This window comes from Haliotis rubra, unplaced genomic scaffold (genome assembly GCF_003918875.1).
Source record: "Haliotis rubra isolate DU_JTF1 unplaced genomic scaffold, ASM391887v1 Scf624, whole genome shotgun sequence".
NCBI lineage: Eukaryota > Metazoa > Mollusca > Gastropoda > Lepetellida > Haliotidae > Haliotis > Haliotis rubra.
In genome coordinates, this window is record NW_025767329.1 from 379,033 (window position 1) to 400,250 (window position 21,218).

The 21,218-nt window shown below is 38.0% G+C and overlaps 1 protein-coding gene and 1 long non-coding RNA gene across 4 annotated transcripts in view; one reads left to right on the forward strand and one right to left on the reverse strand.

The window, feature by feature from the left end:
- The window catches only part of LOC124256315, a 26,929-nt gene extending 11,333 nt beyond the window's left edge, over positions 1–15,596 (forward strand). The window contains exon 3 of the long non-coding RNA XR_006892873.1: positions 15,485–15,596. This is a non-coding gene — a long non-coding RNA (uncharacterized LOC124256315). The remainder of the gene's footprint in view (positions 1–15,484) is intronic.
- Positions 1–21,218, reverse strand: part of LOC124256312 (N-acetylneuraminate 9-O-acetyltransferase-like) — a 60,591-nt gene that overhangs the window by 13,776 nt on the left and 25,597 nt on the right. Inside the window, exons 11-16 of one of the 3 annotated variants that reach the window (XM_046690288.1) lie at positions 18,481–18,598; positions 17,822–17,930; positions 15,625–15,714; positions 13,470–13,589; positions 12,358–12,405; positions 7,114–7,179 (exon numbers count right to left, since the gene is read on the reverse strand). In XM_046690288.1, coding sequence (XP_046546244.1) covers positions 7,114–7,179; positions 12,358–12,405; positions 13,470–13,589; positions 15,625–15,714; positions 17,822–17,930; positions 18,481–18,598 — 551 coding nt within the window. The remainder of the gene's footprint in view (positions 1–7,113; positions 7,180–12,357; positions 12,406–13,469; positions 13,590–15,624; positions 15,715–17,821; positions 17,931–18,480; positions 18,599–21,218) is intronic. The other 2 variants (XM_046690289.1, XM_046690290.1) reach the window with 2 other exon arrangements.

Consider the following 21,218-nt stretch of genomic DNA (forward strand, 5'->3'; position numbering starts at 1 on the left):
GGACGAGACCTGGGTCAATGCCTCGCACACTGCCAGCAGTCAGCGGGTACCCGAAGGGGGTGATAAGGGGTCACGTAGAAAGCTGCCTCTAGGGAAAGGAGAGACACTAAAGTACAGTCGGAAATGATAGAAAAATGCTTTTTGACTTATATTTAAAATTCAGAGGTATTACAGTTACTTAAATAACAAATATCACTTCAAGAAACATCTACCTAATGTAGACCGAGAGAATAAATTTTGAGACATACCCTAAAATGTGTTTTACTGATGAATATACCAAAAACTAAGAAAAATAAGGGGTAGTGGGACGTTATTTGATACAAACATTAATTGCCTGTGTTACGTCATCAGCATCCACGGTATCAACAGGTGAAATTGACACCTGAGCACGGGCGAGGGGTCATCTCAATAGATGTTTTCTGCAAAATGTTGAATATGTGTACGTATAGTATACGTATCGGTTATGTCAGGGATCATTTGTGTATGTGTGTTTGTTTTGAAATAAACATAAGAATTACTGTACATTGGAAAGAGTCCAATCACTTGTGTTATCTTACCGATTGATTGTAGAAATGTGCAACGTTTTAATAAATGTTTTGCATGTCAACAGTATATTTTATTGAAAACATATGGATGTAATTCGGTCAGTTTAATCTAGTTGTGAACATTGGCCAAAGATTTACTTGAAGTCACTGGTGTAGCTTCTTTAGAATATGTATATTTTTCTTCTCATAAAGTTTGTAGACCGCCCGTCTAAGCACTCCCTTGTCAAAGTTGTCAAGGATGGTTTTCACGTCCCGGTTTTGCATTTGAGGCGGTCCCTGTCTTGTCTGATTTGTTTACAATATTGTAAACTTGTTGGTAAGACATGCCAACAGCTCTACAAGTTCTGTAATAAAGCCTTTCTAAACTAATGAAAGGTTTACCTCTGTCTTTTAAGCAGAAAAAACTATAAACCTTTGCAACAATCGACTCCAAATCGTTGGCCATAGTGGACGCTGTGATAAAGATGTGCATGCATGACGGAAACTTAAGTATCAAGAGTTAACATTTATAATAATATTTCTTCAATAAAGAAACGATAATTAAGTAAAGTAACATAAATATTGAATATTTTTTTGTTTAGGAAAAACGTTAATTCATATTTTTACACCACCTGTATTATTAGCATTAATGTAAAGACTATTTCAGATTTCTGTTGTTGAACTCTGAAAAAATATTAAGTTACTGTTTTGGTACCAAATTCTCTCCTGTAAACTGCCCTTTAAATGCATGGGAATGTTAAATTGATTGAAATAAAAATTAGGTAGACAATAGGCGAGTTGATATATTGACAACAGAGTACATTTATCACCTTTATAAAGATATTAAGGCTAAAAAGCATTTTTCTAGCATTTCCGACAGTACTTTAATCATTCTCCATGCTGGTTGCTCCAGCAAAGGCTTTCTCCCAGGCTGCGACTTGGTATTCAGGGCAAAGTCCACAGATAACAGAGACTACCATTCCGAGATGAATGGTGCGGTTTTCCTCGATTGGGTTAGGTTTTCCTCGATTGGGTTAAAAACAATCTACCAGACCAGCTCTACCAGAGAAGTCTTTTATGGTAATGGACAATGCCCCATACCACAGCGTGCAGGACCCCGACAGTAAAGCTCCGACATTGAACAGTGGAAAAGGTGATATGATATCATGGCTCGACAAATGTCAGATCGCATGGCCTTCAAAGGCAATGAAGCGTCAGCTATATGAGATCATAAAACCCCACAAAGTTAACCTTTCAACAAAGTTGACAGTTACATAAAAAGTAAGGGTCACAATATTCTGCGACTTCCGGCCTATCACTGTGACCTTAACCCCATTGAAATGATATTGGGTATTGTCAAAGGAGATGTTGCCAGATCAAACACTACTTTTAGATTAGGTGACGTAGAGGTTTTGGTTAAGGAATCCCTTAACAAAATCACAACTGAAACTTGGCAAAACTGTGTCAACAAGGTAGCTCAAGGTTACTGGTCTCGGGATGGCTTACAACAGGCAACTGTGGCACCACTTGTCATCCCTTTAAGTCGTGACTATGACACTACGACAGACGAGGAACCGACAGGTCTCCCGGAATAGATTTTGAGATGTCCCCTGCCATGACTGGCTGTTCCGTTTCTGAGGTTTCACCCCGCCGCGACAGATAACAACTTTTGCGTTTTCAATGATGATAGTTTCCTAAAGAACTTGTTTGGTGGAGTCCGGAAAATTTTCAAATATAAGAAAGCTGTTGGGTATTAGTAAATGATAAACATGTGTCCTATTTATATTTCTGTGGCAATTTTGTACAATGATAAAATTTGCAATTCATCGGTCCGTTTCTGACTCAAACGGACTGTACTGGTCCTTCATAGTTGAAAAAAAAGGGCAAAAAGTCTCTTCCTGCTCTGAAATCCTGGCTTGGCCACCACTGTACACTGATTTTCCTTACCCATCCACATCATGTTAGAACGCTTGTTGGGGATACCATAAAAGTAGATCCAAGTCTCGTCACCAGTGACAATGTCGTTGACTGACTGAGTTTAGTTTTACGCCGCTTTTAGCAATATTCCAGCAATATCACGGCGGGGGACACCAGAAATGGGCTTAACACATTGTGCCCATGTGGGGAATCGAACCCAGGTCTTCGGCGTGACGAGCCAACGCTTTAACCCCTAGGCTACCCCACCGCCCCGACAATGTCGTTGAGCCGCTTTGGTCCATATAGTTCAAAGATATTTAATATGCAGCGAGCACACTGAAACCTTCGTTGCTTCTGTTCAGGGGTCAGCACATGAGGTACCCAACGAGCACAAATCTTCCTTAACTTGAAATGGTCATGAGTGAGTGAGTGGGTGGGTGGTGCCAAGTGATATGTCCAATGATGAACTAATTTCACGCAGTTGAATGTGGATCTTCATCAATGCACTTCTTTACAACTGTCATTACCTCCTCATTCACAACTGATTTTGGACGTCCTGAGCGGTGTTCATCATAAAGTGAGGTCTTCCCATGATCAAAATCACTCAACCACCTAGCAACTGTCCTATATGATGGAGCTTGGTCCCAAAACACATTAACCAAATCTACATGGATTTTGGTTGCATCTTCAGAAAACTGTGATCTTATGAAAACATAGAAGCGAAGGTTCTCCTTGCTTAACTCCATCTTTTTTAATCACAGTTATGACATCATCACATTGTGACGTCATAACCACTTTTCATATTGGATATGACATCACAAAATTTAGTCAGTTGATTAGAACTCATCTTAGTCTTTCCATAGAAGCTAAATGTGCAGGGGTTATATTTGATATATAGATATGATAATGGTGTTGCCATTACTTGTTGAACAGCCCATAAGCAATGCCCTGTTGGCTTAGACTCATCATCCAAACCACTGATCAATATTGTCACATCTTACAACAAGCATACTTTGCTGGGGCCTAATTTAATTATGAATATATAGGGTCAATTAGTAGTCATTCATATGCACATGTGATGTGACCCATGAAGATCGGAGTAAGAACTGATCTTCAGCAACCCATGCTTGTCGTAAGAGGCGACTAACGGGATCGGGTGGTCAGGCTTGCTGACTTGGTTGACACATGTCATCATATCCCAACTGCATAGATTGATGCTCATGCTGTTGATCACTGGATTGACTGGTCCAGACTCGGTTATTTACAGACACAGCCATATAGCTGGAATATTTCTGAGTGAGACGCTAAACAACAAACAAATAAAGAAACAAACAAACATATACACATTTATCTTGATAAGTTTAATCCGACATTTAAGTCATTTACCAATGTGACTCCCAAGAGCCGGGTGCTGACCATCCAAGAAATAGATTTATGCGAACAGGACTAGATAATTTGAATTGTTGTTCATGCTGATGATATTGTAATGGTTTCAACACTGCGGTTATTGACATTCTATCATTTTAACTGCCCAGTAGGAACTGGAATACACACATGCAAATACTAAAGTAATGTCGGAAATAGAAAAAAACTGTTTTGGGGCTGTTACTATGTATCCCTAAAATTTACACAATTGCAAATAGCATATGTCGAAATAACCAACATCGGCCTAACTGGGCGTTCAGTGGGATGCGTAATAGGATATCCAGAAAAGCATGTTTACTTATATAAAATCCGACAAAACTTAGAAAGAGTATGAATAGCTGCTTAAAACCACAGATCAGACTATAGATGACAATTAGGTCGTTCAGGCAGGTATGACGACTGATCGTCAACTCACCTGCCATGAAATGCACGTGCTGCCCACATGCACAAGGGGTCATCTCAAATATATTCTATGCATTCTCCTGTGTGTTGAGTATGTCTCATCTATTGATTAACATCTAACGTGTTTTTCTAACAGCATGATACCCATAGAAAGGCTTAAATCAGCCATTGTATTAAATGTCTAAAAATATATAGGTAGCATGGCCACCCGAAGATCGACAGGACTGGATGTTATTTGTAAATTGTTACTTGTCCAGTTTTATTCCTCTTAAGGATTATCTTATCTTAGCTTATATCTCTATCAACCATCCCGACCCCAACCATTGTCTGCGACACCCGACCTGTTTTTGCTTTTGAGACGACCCCCCATATCTGTTTGTTTTTGTAGTGATAGTGAGACGCTATAGAGTTTCACAGTTAAAAATGTTATTTTGTACGTCAGCTATCCTTTATAACGAAGCTAAATCTAATTTCAAAATGAGCATTTGAAAAGTGTCCTCTGTAACACAATATTATCGCACACTAATTTGCATAAAGCCAAGGTCTGTTCCAAACAAATCGACTTGGACTTAGAAAATATACACATTGCTCATGTCTGCACTAATCTCTCCTCAGTAAAATCCTTTTTTTTTACGTTTCCTATCTCCCTACCACTGACACTTTAGTTAGGCCGAACTTAGTTTAACAGATATTTCACACTTTCACATATTACCTACATAAATTGTGGATATAGATGTGAAACCCGCGCAGTTTTTTCCTATTTCCGACAGTACTTTAGTGTTTCTATTTCACTCAACCCTCGAACCTTCAGGGGCGAAGTATAGTCTATAAGTGTATCTGTTCACACTAAAACAGCTGCAAATGAGGGTAAAGGACAACAGCAATATTTGGCACACTATAAATCCACAGTCTGTCACATCACAGGATTATACCGGACACAAGCCAAGACATGTAAAGCCACAAACACAAAGCCACACACTAAGAAGACTGAAAAGGGATAGTGTTGAAAGAATAAACACAGCAAAAAGGCTAGAAAATGTATATACATATATCTGTATATTATGATCTGTTATTTTTTTCTTATCCAGTTACAGAATGTCAAAGTCAGAGAGATATGGGTGTATTTTCTCATCTTGCCAATTCATCACACCATATGAGACAAAGCATTAATACAATGTATTAACACAATGGCTATGTCTAGTCTGACACAGATGCAGATCATTTAGCTGACTTGTTCCCGTTTTTTTTTTCTTTTTTTTGGGGGTCCCATTCATGATCGACACAGGTAGCTATGGTTTCCTTCTCAAATTGAGTAAGCAGGGCATTTTTTAGGCCCAGGATACACAATGTACAGGTTAAACAGCATTAATGAACGCTATTTTAGAACTAACACCAGACAGTGGGTAAATAGTGATAATTGAAAGAAATTCTGTTTTGAGTACTTAGATATTATTGTCCTTCTAAGGAGCAAAATATTTGTCAGAATGCATAACCATGATAACAGAAGTTATCTCATATCTCATGTTGACTCATTTGAAAAAAATAACCCATTAAAAATGTCTTGTCTTGTTTTAAAAAAATGGTAACCCTGGCTCATCAAATTTGCTTTGGATCGTTAACTAACTCATAGCTCATGTCCAGTACACATCATGCCCTTAGAATTGGTCTTCAGTTGCCCATGCTTGCCGTAAGAGGCGATTAACGGGATCGGGTGGTCAGGCTCACTGACTTGGTTGACACATGTCATCGTTTCTCAGTTGCGTAGACTGATGCTCAAGCTGTTGATCACTGGATTGTCTGGTCCAGACTCGATTATTTACAGACCGCCACCATATAGCTGGAATATTGCTGAGTGCTGCGCTAAGCAACAAATAAACAAAATATCATGCCCTTTAGACTACAGAGGACTGCCTCCCCTCACTGTCAGATTGCTGCACATTGTTTTGACAGGCTATTTCAGGACTCATGTTAATAGGTTTGAACAAAATATTAGACACACTTTTTAGGCCTTTTTGATCCTCTCTCCATGATACTCAAAAATTAATAATGGCCTTTGGATCAGACATGACCTAATTTTCCATTCATCTTTTAAGGATTCAATCTTATTCCACTGGATAAAAGAATGTCAATATAATAAGGTTCTTTTGTAAAAAAAAATCTTTTAACAGATTTCCACTTTTTCTGCTAAAACAATAAAACGACATTATATTAAGTAATTCTATTGGGAATAGATTACTTTTGAGTATTCAAGGCCTTTTCAAACCAATCTCACTACAAAGCTTTTTTCAAAGTAGTGCATTATTCTATTCTGGGATCAAATGTTATCCCTACATATATCCATTAAAGACCTTTGGAATAATCTTAAACAATGCCATAATCCCTGACTACCATACAAGCACGTTTGCAACAGAAGACAGCCCATAACAATAGATACGGCTTAATAATAAAGCATTCTTGCCCCCTAAAATACCACTGACAAACAATGTTTTTTGATGCTTCTCCGAAGAACTATACCTTAAAACAACATGAGCACAATGCAAACCAACACATATCTAGAATCATGTATAAACAAAAGTCTGTGATAACCTTCATCATCAACTCATGTTTGAACATTGTTTTGCTTGAAAACTATCCCAACAACCAATGGTTAATATTCTGAACTAGTATAAAGGTTTCCAAAATATTTGAAAAGAATGAAATCTACAAATTAAAACAAAATATTATGATACTAAACTACGTATTAATAACTATAAACTATGAAACTCAAAGGAAGCAAGTATTACATGAAGATGCTACCAGAGATGAAACTGCGAAAAGGAGGTATGTGCAGAGAAAGAAAACTTACTTCCAGAACCCGACGCAAGCTGTTCTTTCTTGTATGCCAATAGAAGGGTAAGTGGCGACAACCATTCTGAAAAACAAGTCACTAAGTCCTAAACAAAAATTGCTGGTACCAATTACTGTTTAGCGTTGAGTATCACTCACAGTTTTAGAATAAATTACAGGAATGGTATTATAGTTGTTATATTCTCCATGCTATCAATATACACTCTTTCAGAATGAAATGTAATTTGAAGATTTAATAGCTTGCTTCTATTTCCATTACTGCTTATCATTTTTTGCTTGATTTTGAAAAGAATAAAATGGCAATATATTTTCAAATTTGAACACGGAACATGTTAAACTATTTCTATGGGCATTTCTCACAGTTACATTAAAAGATATTTTGATTTTCACTTCACTGGTTAATAATGACCAAACAACATATACACACTAAAGTTTCAAATAATTCATAGAATGTCAGGTAACAAAAGACGCAAACACAAAGTGTTTAAAGTATTCATTTCTATACTTGAATTTGTAATAAGTAATAACAATTATCCAATTTAATCACTTACACCTATCACTCTGCAGTTGAACATATCATTTCCATCAAGTTTAAATGTAATTCAGGAACATATCTTCATGGTGAACTGAGAAAATGTTCCATAGTTAGAATGTTTCAAGCATGGCCAGTTCAATGACTGACTGACTGACTGACTGAGTTTGGTTTTACGCCGCTTTTAGCAATATTCTGGCAATATCACGGCAGGGGACACCAGAAATGGGCTTCACACCCAGTTCAATGAATTCTTTAAGCATTTAAAACTTTTCTTATCCCAGGCAATTCATCTCAGGACTGAATAATGTCAAACTTTAGAACAACTGTTTACTTGTTCACTTTTGAATGATTTTGAACTGAATTCCCTGTTAAAAATCATGTGATAATATTTCTGTGAAATGTTCAACAAGCGTGACCTAAATATTGGGAAAGTGTTAATAGCAGCAATGTTGTATTAGGGCGAAAAGCGGATCATGAATATGATGAAGGAAGGCAGTTTATGGACAGGCACACATCAGAAATAATAGTGTCACCACAAAGTTGAAAACACAACTGACAGCTGGCTGTCCTGTAGCCATTGCAGTTATCAAAACGATACTCCTCTTTCAGTACTGAGTTCCACAATATGTGCACAGAAATGTGAAACAAAGAAATAACAGAACAAAATCAAAACAGCAAACAAATACTAAGAAGGAAAGACCCAGCCATTCAAACTGAAATAGGTGATAAAAACCTTAGAAGGTCCGACTCTGAACAGACACTTCAAAGAACTTTAGGAGAGTATTGGTATTATTGGTGCTGAAAACTGACAGAAACAGGTAACAGAAAAACTGTAACAATACAGATTGTTTACAACCTTACAACATAAAGAAGTTTCACTTCTAAGATCCCTTGAAGTAAATCACTGATGGAACATTTTGTTCAAGTGAGCCACAGTGCATTTATAGATCTTTAGGTCTGGCATGAAGAATTAAAAAGGAATCAGAGGAATGAATTTGTTTCAGTGAAATCGCTTCACCAAGGCCTGAAAACAGCAGCAACATTTTTTTTAATTAGCCCCTTCTTTTTCAGCAAGATTAATAATACCCGTTTCATTTTGGAATATCAAAATTCATTTTGCGAATCATAATGTGCATTCTGAAGATTCATAGTGAGTGGGTGAGTTAAGTTTTATGCTGCTTTTATCAATATTCCAACAATATCACGGCGGGGGACACCTAAAATGGGCTTCACACATAGTACCCATGTGGGGAATCAAACCCGGATCTTCATTTGTCCATGCTGTCATTCGCATGTACCTGTGATTTCATCAAATCATGACAGTATACATTGTCAAGGTGGTGGTGTAACAATACAACCTCTAAATCACAATGTGGCGCAATATGACTTATGAATGTACCCTTTAGGCACCAGAAACTGGTATAAAACGCAGTTACATTTGTAACTGTCTTCCTATATGGAACGGATTTTGAATCTAGGAACGTCTACTGCGGGAATCAAGACTATGCATGGAACAGACACATTTTATCTTGCACCATATCTAAAGCTAACCTTCCTTTAACATGTCTGTATGTGAACCCATACTAATCATAAACAAATATTTACTTAAATTCAAGACCAAGAAAAGCAATTCTCTTAAAATATATCAGATTTACTGTAGAGAAATGTTATCAGAGTATAATGTGGTTATTGTATTTGCAGCAGTGAGTGCCATTGGAAGCATAGAATATTGACCAAGGAGGTGATTTAAGTATATGGCATACATTACAACCATGTGAACATCTCAGCTGCAGGAAATATTACAGTCCACCAATAAGCTAACATTTTGTTGCAGTAGAAAACAAAACAGTCTGAATCATGGTATCTTAGTGGTTGATGTGAGGAGCATCTAAAACCTTCTGGGTACTATGACAAGACATCAACCAAGTCATCAAGACCAACTATCCGGATCCTCATTTGCTTTATCAAGCAGTACAAGAATTTGAGGACCAAGTCTGAACTTGACTTGGGGGTCGTTCAGTTTTGGGAGAAATCAGTAGAGAATCAATATAAAGCATGTTTGCTGCCGCTGCCAAATATACTTACTGTAAGTTAATACACTGATGAATGATTCTCATGACATATATATATATATATATATATATATATATGAACACAATAATGAAAGGTCTGATGTCTCATGTCATGGTGCAAGCTTGATACAACCGCACCTATATTTTGTACATAAAAGACGTGAACAAACAATTCCATACCAACAAAATAAATAATGTTCAAACCTATTAGTACAAGAGAAAAACTAACTGACCATACTAGACAAAAACCAAGTATATCCTTCAAGAATCTAAAATGAAAGAGAGCCATCAAGTCTATGACCTTGCTAGTAGACTCAGAAGGGAACCATAACATCCATGACCTTGACTACAAGAGAACCATCAGGCCCATGACCTTTCTAGCAGTGCAACAAGAGACCACAAACTAGGAGGACAACAAGAAAACCAGCAGGGCCACAAGAGTCCCAGCAAAGTCACAAAGGAACCATAACATCCATGACCTTCTTTGTTGAACTACAAGAGAACCATTTCTATCAAGGAAATTAGAGGACCACAAACTGAGGACTACAAGAAAACCAGCAAGTCAGGGCCACAAGTGTCCAAGCAAGGTCACAAGGGAACAATAAAATACATGACTTTCTTTCGAGTAACTACAAGAGGACCACAACCTTGTTAGGAAGACTACAAGAACACCAGTAAGTTCACATCACTATCGAGATCACAAGAGTGAGTGAGTGAGTTTAGTTTTACACAGAACTCAGCAATATTCCAGCTGTCTGTAAATAATTGAGTCTGGACCATACAATCCAGAGATAAACAGCATGAGCATCAATCTGTGCAACTGGGAACCGATGACATGTGTCAACCAAGTCAGTGAGCCTGACCACCCAATCCCGTTAGTCGCCTCTTATGAGGGTTACTGAAGATGAATTCTAACCCGGATCTTCATGGGTCCTGATCACAAGAGAACCAGGAAGTCCATGACCTAGTTAGCAGGGTTAGAAAGGAACTGCCAGTTAGCAGGGTTACAAAGGAATGGAAATGCAAAATCAGATACATTCATGATTTTCTTTGCCTGGCTAGTTGCCATCAGACCATGTCCTAGTCCTTGTGCAGCATCAGAGAGCTGCAGTTATTGAAACAAGAAGCCTTTTCCAATCACCAGGACAATCTCTTCTTCAAGAAGGTTAGATGGAGCAATCAACTGTTTTTCCAAGAACATCTGGGGTGAGTGGACTGACTTTGCTTGGTTTTACGCCGCTTTTAGCAATATTCCAGCAACATCACAGCGGGGACACCAGAAAATGGGGGTTGGAGGGGTGGGGGTGGGGGTGGGGGTTGCTCTCTTGTAGCACTTAGCACAAGCAAATTGTAGATGTGATTTCAGTTGTCAGTTTCAGAAACATCAGAGGTGTCACTCAACAGTCTCCATATAAGTCTTATTCCAGTTTGCTTCAAGTGAGTGAGCTTTTAGCAATATTTCAGCAATATCACGGCAAGGGACACCAGAAATGGGCTTCACACATTGTACCCATGTGGAAACTGAACTTGGGTCTTCAGCGCTTTAACCACTAGGCTACCACACCGCCCCAGTTTGCTTCAAGAACAACTTGTTACATCTTCATCACACCACATCATAAAAGAGTTTGACAGTACCAAAAGATTCTAACAGCACATACAGGACCAAATAACATACACAGAGTTAGTGAGACTGAAGCACTCTCTTCAAACACCACAGCCATAAATCAATGGCAAAGCATGCAACCAACAGCCAGCTGGTCTCTCGATGGTCTTTCATCTAATAAGGATACACCATAATTAGCCTATGTGGACATCTAATCCACAAATTACTTCCTACGAGGACTCATCCTTGGTGTAAGGTGGATGTTTAGTAAATAACTATCTATCACTGCTATGAGTGCAAGTGCTTGTCGCTTATGAATATACAGTTAGGAAGAGTTACATCAGACAGTCAAGGAGAGGGGATGCTATAGGATTGGTATGGAAAACAAGCAATAAAATGAAATGATTCCATTGGAGAGTCCAACTTCTCCAGAGTCAGAGTAACTGATGGTGAAGACATGAACATTTGCAAGTGAAATATAGCATTAATTCTTGAAAGAGGGAATGTAATTCAAGTGAATAACCTTTATTACCCAAGATAAAATTCGGAAATGGCTTAAAACACAAGCACGTCAAATAACATATTTTCATAGCATCATGCCAATGTATGAAGGATTACTTGCTTGGGTAATAAAAGCCTACATGTATTGATCACACAGGTGAGCTACTGCAAGGGAGCAAGCATTTTTTAGTACAGCTACAGTCTTCTCCTTACCATGCCCCTATATGTTTAAACCCATGCTTTACAATGAAGGAGTAATAATCGATGACATCTTCTCTAGTTCTAAAAAATAGTGAAAAACTATGCTACAGTTTTTCAAAATGAACTAATCAGATTAACCACTGGATTAGTACTAGTGGCTTGTTACTCAATGACTATACTTATAGATTTCAACCTGACTTCTACAATATTTGGCCAATCAGTAGTGACCACAAAACAGCCATGAGATTGACCACAACTGTAGAATCTCAACTTGCTCATCGTTCAGTAACTTGTCAGTGTGTTAATACTTATCAAGCCAAGCATAACTACCTTTGTCAAAGCTTTCCTCACAAGGGAATGTACGTCCGTACCTTGACTCTGAAACGTTAGGCATGGCTTCACACTCACTGATAGAAATACGACAAGTGTGCTTTACCCTGTATTCACAACAAACCATTCTAACAGTCCTCAGACGGACATGGTCTTGGGATTTGCTAACATATAATAAGAATCTAAGCAGAATTTTTTTTATTTTGCTTGAAAAATATTATAGCAGAACCTAGGCTGCAAAAATGCAATCAGAACTAAAGAAAGCAATCGATGAAATAAGCAATGACAAACAGCAAACAGCACATGTGCAGAACAACATTCAAACAACACAAACAAAGGCTCTCTAAAAAAAAAATCTAGAAAATCTAGGCCCTGGTCTACAGACGGTTTTGTGAAAAATTCAGCTGTATTAGTGGGGGACAAGTCTTTCCGTTTTTATAAGTTTTCGGAAATTTGTTGCTAGAGTTATAGTGTAGATTAAGTGTCTCGATGCATAAACTATTCTTACCAATTACCTTACTGTCTAATATATTATGTGTGTATTCTTTGTGTGATGAAAACTCAAGTTTGCTGTTAATGCAAGGAAACAAGTGTTGCACTGTTTTTCCAATTTCCTCCCATATTTCATTTTGAACAAGTTGGCAGAAACAGTATACCAGGTAAAAAAATCAATAAGATATATATATACCCTTGAACACATGGCAAACAATATTTCTGGTATTTATGAAGGTGACAAAATACATACTAATACCAAATAGTGCCATTATTTCAGGGTTATTGAAGTCAGTTACTGAATTCAGATGCATCACATCAGAATGGCCTTAAAATCCATGAAATGCTAGCAATCAGCATCCAGCATATACAACTTCTTGTTTTGCACAAACTTTATCAACTCGATATTTCGGGGCTCAATTTCAGTGTCAAATCAGGAGATATATTACAAATTGGCACTTAATGTTTTCAAATATCCAAATAATATTTGCTGAGTCAAACCCAACAAGAAATGAGAAAAAATAATTGGTGAGCAGTTTCTGAAAATACTCTCTTATATATGAACAATTCAACAATGTCAAGATGGCAACTGATGCAAAAGTGTCTTTGAGGGGCCCTACCTTGCAATATCTCACTAGCCCATACTCCCCCTTCTGCCAGAAGTAGGTGAAGTGCCCGAAGCCAGTGAGGAAGAGGTACGATGACACTAACACTCGGATGTGCATGTACACCGGCAGCACCTGCAAGGAAATACAGTGTGTGAGTATGGCTTTATGCTGCTTTTAGCAAAGCATATTAGCAACATTCCAGTAATATCATAGCAAGGGACACCAGAAATAGGCTTCACACATTGTACCCATGTGGAGATTCGAACCTGGGTCTTCAGCGTGACAAGCGAACACCACTAGGCTACCCCACAGCACCAAGGAAATGAGAAAAGCCCGTTTCTAGTTCACATATTGAGAAAGCCTTGTGGTAAAACTATGAGTAGGTGCCAACCACCATGACTGTAAACAGTCACATGGCTATAGTTGAAGCCCCTGGATGGATGACCGTGTTTTAGGCAGCTTGACTCAGGAGAGTTTCTAGTACTCCAGTCCCGCCCAACAACACAGGTAACACAAGTGATCTCATCTAAGACAAGTGAGTTTCTTAAAATATGCCTGTTCACTAGAGCTGTGTATCGTGGCCTAAGTGGCGAGACGATATATATCCCGATACCAGTTTAATGAGGTGAGACGATATATCATGAAAGTATTGGCAAGGAACCTGCGAGACAATTATCATCACGATACAATGGTGGCGATACGATACGTATCCCGATACCTTACAATTTCTAATAACAGAGCAGATATGATAAATAAATTGACTGAAACTTTATTTGCTATACAGCAGAACTTGTGTTCCATTCACACACACTTAAAAAGCTGTTCATCTAATAAAGTTTCAGCATTTAATGCTTAAGAAAGTCAAACATATTCAGTATACCTTGATTTAATATATATAAATCTGAAAGTGAAGTTTCCCAATGCTTTCACAAACAACTCAATGTAATTTATATCTGCATTCAGAATCACCTAAGTCTGCTTTCTGAATTTTATCTTCACTTTGTTCTCTTTCATAATAACGCTAAGACATCATTCATAGTTATATAAATAGTGTTATTTGTCAAACAACTAAAACATATCTGCATATTTCAATTACTTGAAGACAATTATTCTCAGTTCACAGAGTTTGTAAAATGTTCACACTCTGTGACTTATACACCAACTGTTATATTCATGTAACAGACATAACAGACACAAACAAATTCCTTTAAAGTTCAATTTGTTTTTAAAATTCAGAAGAATTTCAAAGAGACTCCTTTCCTATTCCTAATGAAATACTCCTTACAACTTTAAGTAGTATTTAAGTTGTATCGGGATATATCGTCTCTTGTGGCGATACATCGATGTATCATGGACCCTCGCGATATAAATATCCTGATATATTGCCTAAATGTGTTTTGTATCGATGCACTCGAATTATCGCGTAGTTGACGATGTAAACATCGATACTATCGATGAATCCTTACACCACTAGTGTTCACCCAGCAGTGAATGTGTACCCGGTGGAACGGGATGGAATGACTGTTAACCTTCTTGCGCTCACAGGCTGATCATTTGACTGGGTAATAATGTTAGCGCTTTGAGCATACATCTTGTGTACGAAAGCAAAGCAATGTAGGTAAACAAATCATTAACCTTCGATTGGAAGCAGTGAGTGAGTGAGTTTAGTTTTACGCAGCACTCAGCAATATTTCAGCTATATAGCGGCGGTCTGTAAATAACCAAGTCTGGACCAGACAATCCAGTGATCTGAGCAACTGGGATACGATGACATGTGTCAACCAAGTCAGCGAGCCTGACCACCCGATCCCATTAGTCACCTCTTACGACATGCATGGGTTGCTGAAGACCAATTCTACCCGGATCTTCATGGGTCTCGATTGGAAGCAACAGTTGTAGGCTTCAACATGGTAGATTCAAGGACACAACCGTGTGCAGCAATAGCTGCACAACACACGAATATTCTACCCTATCGGTGGAGAAGTATAGCAATAGAATTACAAAAGATATTCAAACACATAAATCAGCACCTTCTCAACCAGGGCCTTGATTTTCAAAGATCTCTTTGCGCTAAGATAGACGTAAGTCAATGTTAATGTATGGCACTTATGACTATCTTATTGCTAAGATAGCTTCGAAAATCTAGAGCCTGGACAACATGTCTCACCTTGCTTGCTCCTGTAAGATGGTAGATAAGGAACGCCAGCTGCATCCAGCCCTTCCACTCATCGGTCTGGTCTCGGTGAAGGACAGCGGTCTGAGGGCAAAACAAACAGAACTCATACACTTCCTGCTGGTGCAGCGTATTCCTTGATAGCAGGGTCTAAATGGTTCTATACAAAGCCAAGAATTTTCTTTAGTAAGTAACACTAACAGTTATCGACTGGGGATCTTGGGAACTATATGATTTATGCATATATTGCATGGCGTGTATCACAAAATTGACACAAGACACAACAAAATCTGAATAATTCCAAGGATCCAGGAAAATTTCGATCCTTTAACATTTCCCTTGCTGAGCACACTAAAATCCATTTTCTACCCTCTGGCTTCAGATTTACGGGCTGAAACAATGACCAGGGGCTCCTTTCACAATGCACTAAGGTGATCGTAAGGCACTCAGGTAACCTTAGTGCAATGTTAAAGAATGGGAGTTAAGGTTAAGCATAGTAAAGGTTGCAGGGATAAATCTACCCGCGCGTCCTGCGTAATATACGCATGAAAATTTGAAAGGACGCACAAATATTTTACATGTGCGTCCTGTGGATGCATACATATTCACTGATCATACATGCTTTATCGGACAGATGCTTCGGCAGCCGGTCCATATCAAAGTTGTCAAACAGCAAAGTAACAATGTTTCGTGGAAATAATTAAACAAATTGAATAAACTGAAGAATAAAATCAACAACAGTACTAATATTAGTCATAAAAGTTGTCAAACATACATGATAACTTACTATTTCCATCTTTATTGAGCGATCGTGTAGTGTAATTCAAAAGACATCTCGGCTTTCATCGCCTCGAACTTAGCGCTCGGACACGATGTTTAATGGCTAAAATATATGCATAAAGCATTTTTGTCACAGGTCATAACCTAGCACGATACGTCCACTAAGTTCCATAATATACGTATAGGTGGTGATTTTTTGCGTAACACGTTCAGAATACCATGATTTTACCCAAAACTTCCGTCTGAATCTATAAGTTTTTGTTTACGAGGACGGTATCCATTGCTTTAATGTGATTGGCTGCCTTAGGGTCACATGCATGATTTCGCCCAATCACGACCCTTATAGCAGACTGTGGCGAAAAAGCGTCATTAGAAACCAATCTTTATCCAATAAAAATACTCTTGGCAAGGGTACAGTGATATTGTTGATGTTCTGAGCTTTCGAACGACAGCAGCCATCAAACGAATCGCCTTACATGTTATTCATACGAAGCTTCGAAAACGGAGGTATTTTCCACTGTTGTATCACGCTACCGAGCGGAAAGGCACTGATAACGGGAAATAGACCACCATACATATTATTTGAGAAATCTTTTTATAATAATTTTCCGATTACGTAAAAATGAAAAAAAGAAAAGAAAAAGGTAAGGGGATATTATGACATGTTACAAATGGAAAAAAATCACCGCATTTTTTGCTTCCTTTGTGGTTTATCCGGACATTATAATTGTGTAAGCATGCATTTTCATTTAAATTAACTTATTTAAGTTGTAGTTGCATTGTTTGAATAATATGATAAAAGATAAATTTCATATTTATAAACAGGTAGCTAGGATTAGACCTTTCAAATGGTGTATGATATGTAGTAGCAATAATGTTTTACAAGCTGATATTTTTCTTTCTGAGCTGGACATCGGCGCTATACAAATGTATGTATGTATGTATGTATGTATGTATGTATGTATGTATGTATGTATGTATGTATGTATGTATGTATGTATGTATGTATGTATGTATGTATGTATGTATGTATGTATGTATGTATGTATGTATGTAAAATTTGAGGGACTCACAAAAATTTCAAAAGGACTCATTACTTTTCAACTGAGCGAGTCCCAGGACTCACTCACTAAAAATTGTAGATTTATCACTGGGTTGCTTCGTGAAAGGAGGCCCTGGTTTCTACATTTAAGGGAGCAAGTTGTGCTGTGTCTGACAAATCCTTAGACTGCAGGTAATATAGAGTGAGTAAGTTTGGTTTTAACTTTTATGCCGCTTTTAGCAATATTCCAGCAATATCATGGTGGGGGCACCAGGAATGGGCTTCACAAAGTGATTGACTACAGTCAGGTCAAACAATAGCCCTGAAGGCTGGTCACATAGAGTCAACTGAATGCTTGCAACTTGTTACCTTGTCTGTCTTCTCAGTGAAGAAGAAACCGAGAATCATGACATAGGCAAAGGGGAGGAAGAAGTTCACGTGAGTGTAGTACTTGTTTTCTTTCATGAAGAAATTGGTCCTGGAAATGAAATTGTATGGTTGCTATTAACGTAAATGATCTCATAATTATCATCATCACCGAAACAGAAAAATATAAGTGTCTAGTTTATAACTGTGACAAGTTCCATTACTTCTATATCTTATAAGAACAGACCGGCATTGGTGTGCATGCACGCAATGATGCACAATTAAACAGGTGACACTCAGTCACAGCTCTGTATTTCCATAAACAGCCATTTCTTTCACCGAGGAACGGAAGGTCCATTGTAAAGAGTTTGTTATGATAACAACCATGTAAACCATGTTTATAACCAACATTTGTAACAAACTGGTTTGGGGGTAAAGTGCACTTGCTGTATAATTAAGTAGACATGCATACAATAAAATACAGTCATAATAAGGTAAAGTCACAGGTCCCTGTGTTTTTGTTATAAGCACAGTTTAGAAGATAATAGTTTTTGTAAGGGCACTGCCCATAATCTATTGATGTTCGTTCTATCCGTGTTCTGTGTAGCAATGGGATACGTTGAACCTGTAAGTGTTCAATCTACAGGGCCTAGCTACATTACCTGTCACAGAGGTAGAAATATGCCATGATGACGCCCAGCTTGGCCAGCGATACCATGACATCATAACACCCTTCATGAGATTCTTGCAGGCCGTTCTGTCCATTACGCTGTCCATTTTCTGCAACAAAGGAGGCAATGAGACACACATCTCGAACAATGCCACACTTTGTGTTCTTCTTATTTGACACCTCACTCTGCCATATTATGGGCTCTACAAACGTGTCACTGTGAAATACATCAGAAACACTCATAATCACATTTTGTTTACATCTCGTTTAATTGCCCACTCTGCAATATTCCAGTTATACATGTTTGATAAAACTAATTAGAAGGCTTCAAAGTATGCTGATTACAAACTGAGAAACAGAGGCAAATCTGACATATAAATCCATAATCATCAGCTTCTGGCACAGCAAAGGGACACAACTCTGCACAGTAAATTGTGGTGGCTAAGACACAGCTGGGTCATCAAAGATTCTATCTTCACTACAAGTCTTTGTGTAAAGAAACATATGATCCACATATTTATTCTGTATGGTTTCTTCACAATAAGGCTGTAAATATGGTAAAAATATGTCAATTTGTACAGAGGCGAACTATTTATACACCGCGAATAAACCATAACACATGAAGACAGAAATCTACGGGAATCTTAAAATGACGACTGATAGTAGCATAAACAATCATACTTAACTGTCGCTGTAATGGATTTCCCAAACATAATTAAATAATGAGCCAAATCCCATCACGAATTAGCTTAAAACAGCAATGTGTGTTGTGGCGCCATGGAAATTGGTAACATGACAGATGGTTTGATACAAAACAGATTACCATGAAACGACTCGGAAAGAAATAATACAGCAGTATGTTTTATTTATTCATTTAGATACAAACGATCATCATGAAGCTTAATAGTCACTTAACACTCAATCATCTCATTTACAACAACCCGCTTGTTTGAAATCACAAAAAGCTTCATATACTGTATAAGTTAATTCGTTCAGATCGTCAGAATTCGAACATAAGACTGATGTGTTTTCATCTCTTCCGAGTAAACGGATTACTGTGTACCAGTATATCTACTGCACAGATAGGGATTTCCTATTCTGAAAGGTTGAGATGGATTTTGACGCCTTGGCTGCAGAATTATAGTTATGTAATATCAAGTAAAAATTACTTCCTGCTAACTTCATGGCATAACTTTATCACACTTATAAAACACACTGCAACATCTAGCCATTTATGCTTAAACCATTTGTTTGACAAAATGCATTCGACTGAAAAGAAAAATAATACATTCATTTCCCAGTTTATTCATTTGGGTCACCCATTTTGTTCGGGGGGAGAAAGGAGGTAAGCAATTTTGTATATGACACGCAGGGGTTTCACTTACTTTGTACAGAATTCACATTGTTCATGCTTCAATATAAAAAATCATCACCCCCACCAAGCCATAAATTATGAACGTTCCCTTACCTTTTTGGGTGGTATCAAAAGATTGTTTAAGCAAAACAAGACATTCTCTTCTGTATAATGAAGGAGTTAAATATGTCTGAACACAAATTGTCACAGCCACCACAGGACCCAAGATGACCCGCAAGACACAGCAACTGTGAGAGGATGGTTCAAATGATTATACGATGTCTAAAACCACGTTTTCATGACTTGGGAAAAGTGGGGAACACCATCAAAATACTACTGAAATCATATGAGCCAAAATATTCAACTGATTTACTGAAGCCACAATTCCAACATATAAATAATACCTGATAGAAACACATGACTCTGACTGAGTTTGGAAGTCACCGAGTTAGCAAAATTCAGCACAGAACCAGAAATTCAACTCTGTAGCCATGTGGGCATGAACCATCTTAAGCAAAGCATGAACGCTTTGTAACCACACCACTGAGTCAAATCATTTGTCTGAAAGAAATCCACAGTGACTCTGCCACATGACCTCATGTGAAGTCACCATGAGTGAAGAAAACATTTTCTCTATGATTGGCCTAAAACCATGAATTCAATCTCTCTGAAGCCATGGAGAACGCCATCAATAACAATGCGAAGAACCATCTTAAGCAAAGCATGAACACTGTAATATATAGTCCACTTAAAGTCAAATCATTTGTCTGAATCCGCAAATCCACAGTGACTCTGCCACATGACCTCATGTGAAGTCACCATGAGTGAAGAAAACATTTTCTCTATGATTGGCCTAAAACCATGAATTCAATCTCTCTGAAGCCATGGAGAACGCCATCAATTACAAGATGAAGAACCATCTTAAGCAAAGCATGAACACTGTAATATACAGTCTGTTTGTTGAACACTGCACTCAGCAACATTCAAGCTATAGGGTGGTGGACCAGACAATCCAGTGAGCAACATCTTGAGCATTGATATATATGCAATAGGCGTATGAAGACATGTCAAGCAAGTCAGTAAGTCTGACCACAAGATCATGTTGGTTGCCTCTTATGACAAGCATGGGTTGCTGAAGACAGGACCTTCACGAGCACTGTAATATACAGTCCAATTAAGGTCAAATCATTTGTTTGAAGCCGCAAAGCCACAGTAACTATGCCACATGACCCCATGTGTAGTCACCATGAGTGAGGGAAACACTTTCTCTATGATTGACCTAAAACCACAGATTTAATCTGTCTGAAGCATTGGAGAACACCATTAATTATGATTCTCATACAAACAACCAAAATCTAACCCTGCTAAACAAAACA